This window comes from Pelophylax lessonae, assembly GCF_965119305.1.
Source record: "Pelophylax lessonae genome assembly, chromosome: 8".
Lineage (NCBI taxonomy): Eukaryota > Metazoa > Chordata > Amphibia > Anura > Ranidae > Pelophylax > Pelophylax lessonae.
In genome coordinates this window covers 251,913,605-251,919,455 of record NC_138775.1, presented here as the reverse complement: position 1 = coordinate 251,919,455, position 5,851 = coordinate 251,913,605, and the positions used below count along the sequence as shown (strand labels likewise).

At 40.6% G+C, this 5,851-nt stretch overlaps 1 protein-coding gene across 1 annotated transcript; it reads left to right on the top strand.

Annotated features, from left to right (window-relative positions):
- Positions 1 to 2,654: 2,654 nt before the first annotated feature.
- Positions 2,655 to 5,578, top strand: CCN1 (cellular communication network factor 1). Its single transcript, XM_082264753.1, has 5 exons — positions 2,655 to 2,854; positions 2,970 to 3,183; positions 3,475 to 3,822; positions 3,985 to 4,187; positions 4,733 to 5,578. Exons 1-5 carry the CDS (start codon positions 2,792 to 2,794, stop codon positions 5,030 to 5,032), a joined length of 1,128 nt encoding a protein of 375 aa, XP_082120879.1. The 5' UTR covers positions 2,655 to 2,791; the 3' UTR covers positions 5,033 to 5,578.
- The last annotated feature ends 273 nt before the right edge of the window (positions 5,579 to 5,851 follow it).

Below are 5,851 nucleotides of genomic sequence, written 5' to 3'. Positions count from 1 at the left end.
TTATTTCTCAAGGAACCCTTAGCAATCTCTGGAGGAACCTTGCTTGAGGAAGGCTGTGGTAAGGACTCATTTACATGGGTTGGGAGGCGGTAAAAATAGGTGGTTTTACCAACCTGCAAGCTGCAACTGCAGCCAGATGGGGTGGTAAACATACAAAGCATCATGACTGTGGAAAAAATTATATGTTGCATTCGTTGGGCAGTACACACTAGCCTGCATGGTAAAATTCAGCATTTGTACCATGTGGGCAGCCATCAGACCAGATTCACACTTCGAGTTCCAGGAATGCACATTTGTTTTTTTCGCACATTTCTGAGCGCCACACATTCACATGAATGGGCTGCCCTATGCATGACAAATGCACCAAGGAAGCGCCCAAACTATTTTCAGGCATCGAGATTTTCGTATTTTGCGATGCATGTTTTGTCGTGTTTGTCATGTCAGAAAACGCATGTCTGCTAACCGTGTTTGGGTCGCCTTTAACAATAAATGGTGCCGCAAGTGTAACACATGTTTGCAACACATTTTTTGTGTGTTTCCAAAACGCGTGCCAAAACCGGCGTTGCTGTGTGTTTTGTCCCATGTTCAGGAAACGCGGTGGTGTGAATGCAGTGTGAGCCCTGACAGGGAGCGCTGCGATTTGCATTTCAGTGCATTGCACTGTTACATTACAGTTATGCCTGCGCAGTGCATTGTGTTGCAGTGTGGCAACATTCGGTATGCAACAGAAAAATGCACCTGCATTATGGTGTGAACGCAGTGCATGTGCCGTAGTGGCGACTGTGTTTATCAAATGTGGAGAAGTGCAGTTGACCGCACATAGTGTGAATGAGATCTTAACATTTTGGGTTTAGATACATTTTAAATGGCGCACGTTTGCAACACATTTTTCACGCATTTCCAAAACCCGCAACAAAACCAGCATTGCTGTGTTTTTTGTCACATGTTCAGGAAACACAATGGTGTGAATGCAGTCACAGTGTGAGCATGCAGGTGACCGCACAGTGTGAATGAGATCTTAACATTTTAGGTTTAGATACATTTTAAATGACGCACATTTGCAACACATTTTTTGCGTGTTTCCAAAACGTGCGCCAAAACCAGCGTTGCTGTGTATTTTGATGCATGTTCAGGAAACGCAGTGGTGTGAATGCAGTCTCAGCGTGAGCTCAGAAAAGGAACGCTGCGAATTGTGTTTTAATGCATTGAACTGGTAAATTATTTTTTTTCCATTTTTCTTTTAAACTTTATTTGAAGTGTCACATAGTGACACTTAATTTTTTGTCCATGCGTTGCATTGTGCTGCAGTACAGCAACATCCGATATGCAACAGCAAAATGCACCCTTGTTATGGTGTGAACGCGGCGCATGTGCCATAGCGGTGACTGGCGTTTTTTTCGAGTGTGGAAAAATGCAAGAGGCACATAGTGTGAATAAGATCTTAACATTTTGGGTTTAGATACATTTTAAATGACGCACGTTGGAAACACATTCCTTGCATGTTTCCAAAACGGGCGCCAAAACCAGCGTTGCTGTGTGTTTTGACGGGTGTTCAGGAAACGCGGTGGTGTGAATGCAGTCTCAGCGTGAGCTCCGACAAGGAGCGCTTGCAAATTCCATCTTAATGCATTGCACTGTTACATTATTTTTTTTATTTTTTTTTTTAAAACATTTTGGGTTTAGATACGTTTTAAATGACGCACATTTGCAACACATTTTTTGCATGTTTCCAAAACGGGCGCCAAAACCAGCGTTGCTTTGTATTTTGACGCGTGTTCTTGAAACGTGGTGGTGTGAATGCAGTCTCAGTGTAAGCTCCGACAAGGAGCGCTGCGAATTGCATTTTAACTCAATGCACTGTTAAATAATTTTTTTTTAAAAAACATTTTGGGTTTAGATACATTTTAAATGACGCATGTTTGAAACACATTTTTTCAGTGTTTCCAAAACGGGCGCCAAAACCAGCGTTGCTGTGTATTTGGACGCGTGTTCAGGAAACGCGGTGGTGAGAATTGCGTCTTAATGCATTGCACTGTTAAATTATTTTTTTTCATTTTTTTTTTAAACTTTATTTGAAGTGTCACATAGTGACACTTCATTTATATCCGTGCGTTGCATTGTGCTGCAGTGCAGCAACATCCGATATGCAACGGAAAAATGCACCCGTGCCATGGTGTGAACGCGGCGCATGTGCCTAAGCGGTGACTGGTGTTTATTGCGTGTGGAAAAATGCAGGTGACCGCACAGAGATCTGAACATTTTGGGGTTAGATACATTTTAAACTTTTGCAAAGCATATGATAGGCAGAGGGAGGGGGTTGGGTGAGTAATGAGTGCACACCATTGCTGCCAGTGTTATTACAGCCAATTTCCTCCACTGTGCTGCCTGTATGGAGCTCCCTGTAAATAAGTGATGCTAGGCCGGGTGCCTTTCCCTCCTCCTAATGGCAGACTGGGAGCCTTTTCCTGTCTGCTGGTGAGGCTGCACTCCCCCTCTCCGTCTCTTCTCCCTCCTTGGGAGACACAGTCAGGCTCCCATTAGACGGGGAGGGTCTTGGCCACGGTTCGAGCCCAGCCGCATTCCTGGGATGTTTTGTGAATGTGGAACTTAGGCAGTGGTGACGTCACATTCGGCCGTCTCCTATATAAGAAGGAGGGAGCCTGGAGCAGCTCAGAGAGCAGAGGCACCAACTCTAGACTGGGAACCAGTACAAGCACTGCCACCAGTCATAAGCACAGCACAAGAAGGTGTCGCACCGGACTTCCCCAGCACTTTTTATTTTAGAGGAACTATGGCTTTCCTAGGAATGAGCCCTCTTCTGATCCTGACCATCCTCACCGGACTCGTAGACTTGGTAAGTAAACTTAAATAAAGTTGCAGAAAGTTTCAAGAGCCTTGCCTTGCTGTGCACATGCTGTGATGTCTTCTGCTCATGGGTTAACAATTCTTTTTTTGTCCTTCACCCGCAGGCGTTCTCATCCTGTCCGACCATGTGCCAGTGTCCCCTGGAGGTACCCCGATGCGCCCCAGGAGTTGGATTGGTCCTTGACAGCTGCGGATGCTGCAAGGTGTGTGCGAAACAGCTGAACGAAGACTGCAGCAAAAGCCAGCCTTGCGACCACACCAAGGGGCTGGAGTGCAACTTCGGGGCAAATTCCAAAGCCACCAAGGGCATCTGCAGAGGTAAGTTGATATCTGGGTTCACCCCGATTTCTATTATCCTCCTTTGCAGAACTGCAGTCTTATTGCTCTATCTAGTCGAGGAGTTTAGGGAATCTCAGTCCATGTATGGTTATGCTTTGTTGATGCTAGCTTGGCAGAAAGACACATGATTTCAGCAGTCTGGAATGCAATTCAGTGTCTGGGTCTAACAAAATGAGCAAATCATTATTCCATGATTAACATTAAGGATTGTGATCTTGTTTACGTGTCTCCGAGGAATCTCAATATTTTTTTTGTTTGCTCCTTTTATAGCAAAGTCTGAAGGAAGACCTTGTGAATACAACTCAAGGATCTACCAGAATGGAGAAAGCTTCCAGCCTAACTGCAAGCACCAGTGCACATGCATAGATGGGGCTGTTGGCTGCCTTCCTTTGTGCCCTCAAGAACTCTCCCTGCCCAACTTGGGATGCCCAAATCCAAGGCTAGTGAAGGTACCCGGGCAGTGTTGTGAAGAATGGGTCTGTGATGAAGCCAGGGATGCAGTTGATGACATGGAAGACTTCTTCAGCAAAGAATTTGGTCTGGATGCTAATGAAGGAGAGCTGACCAGCAAGAACGAGTTTGTTCCCATTGTGAAAGGAGGACACAAAATGCTACCTGGTAAGTTTTTTTTATAACTGCTTTCAAGTCCAACTGTCATTCCTAGTAGTAGATTTAGATAGAAAGCACCTTGATTGATTGACAGCTGTCAGTATTGCAGACAGGGAACCCATGCAGCATTCTATTCTGCATCCACTAAGTATTGCATTGTTTCCTTCACAGCATTTGGCTCCAATCCACAAGCCCATATTGTCGAGACCCAGAAGTGCATTGTCCAAACCACATCTTGGTCCCAGTGCTCCAAGACTTGCGGAACTGGCATCTCTACAAGAGTTACCAATGACAACAAAGATTGCAGACTTGTTCGAGAGACCAGGATCTGTGAGGTCCGGCCATGTGGAGAGACAAACTACTCACAATTAAAGGTAAGATCCTTAGATCCTTTGCATACTATTAACTTTGCGCACTTTTCTTTTCTTTTCTTTTCTTTTTTATATATTTTTTTTGCACCAGATATGTAACTTTACTTTTTTTATTTTATTTTTTATTCTTATTTTTTTGCACCTGATGTGTAACTTTCCTTTTTTTATTTTATTATTTTATTTTTTATTTTTATTTTTTGTACCTGATATGTAACTTTACTTTTTTTATTTTATTTTTTATTCTTATTTTTTTGCACCTGATGTGTAACTTTCCTTTTTTATTTTTTTATTTTATTTTTTATTTTTATTTTTTTGTACCTGATATGTAACTTTACTTTTTTTATTTTTTATTTTATTTTTATTTGTTTGCACCTGATATGTAACTTTACTTTTTTTTTTTTTTTTTTATTTTATTTTTATTTTTTTGCACCCGATATGTAACTTTTTGCACCCGTAATGTATTTATTTAATTTTTTTTTTTTTTTTACTTTCTTTATTTCTTTAACCAATATGTTGCTAATGATTTTTTTCTTCCTTTAATTCTACAGAAGGGAAAAAAATGCACAAAGACCAAAAAAGCGAAGGCTCCAGTGCGATACAGCTACGCCGGCTGCACAAGCGTGAAGAAATACCGACCCAAATACTGTGGATCTTGCGTGGATAGCAGATGCTGCACCCCACAGCAGACACGGACTGTAAAAATTCGATTCAGATGTGAAGACGGAGAAACTTTCACCAAGAATGTTATGATGATCCAGTCCTGCCGGTGCAACTACAACTGCCCACACGCCAACGAAGCATACCCCTACTACAGATTATTCAACGACATCCACAAATTCAGAGATTAAACCCAAAAAGGCAAAGCAACACATGGACACACTTGAGGAAAATTTAAAAAAAAAAAAAAAAAAATGGGAATATACTGTTGTGAAGACGTTGCAATGCCTTCTTTGGACACTGTGTGGCACTAGAGACTTAGAATGCATTACCACCTGGACTTCATTACAACAGGCTGAAAATATTTACAGCTTCATAATACTGGAGCAAACAAGTTGCTTCTTTTTTTGGAGCAGTTTATATTATTATTATATTATTATTTTTTTGCTGTTAGTAAATTATCTTCTTAAGTATTCTGGTCCCTTTAAAAAAAAAAAAAAAACAGAGTTTTTTTCTGCATAATTCTATTGAATGACCAAACTGGTAAACTTGGGAAAAAAAGAGAAAAGGTTTAAGTTACATTCCTTCCTAATGGATCGCGCTTAATGAAGCGTTAATCCGTGGCAGCTATCACAATCCAACAGTTCTCCAGCAAACAGAAGTTTAGATGAAATGTGTTTTTTTTTTTTTTTTTCAATTTTTTTATTTTTTTTTTATTTATCGAAATGTAGCTTTTTTTTGTGACAAATGTAATACTGGAATAAATTGTAAATGATTTTAATTTTTATATTCAACGAATTAAAGAATTTATTTATGGAATTAATCAGTTAATAAAAATATTTACCTATTTTTTACATCGCTTTTCCTGTTTGGCTTTTATTTTAAATTTTTTTTTTTCTTCTCTAAAGTATGCGTGCTTTGAAAAGAATGCTAATTGCCTTAACCCTCTGTGTTCCAGCATAGACAGTTTGGTAACTCGAGCTTCCATGGCTTTTATATGGAGGTACAAT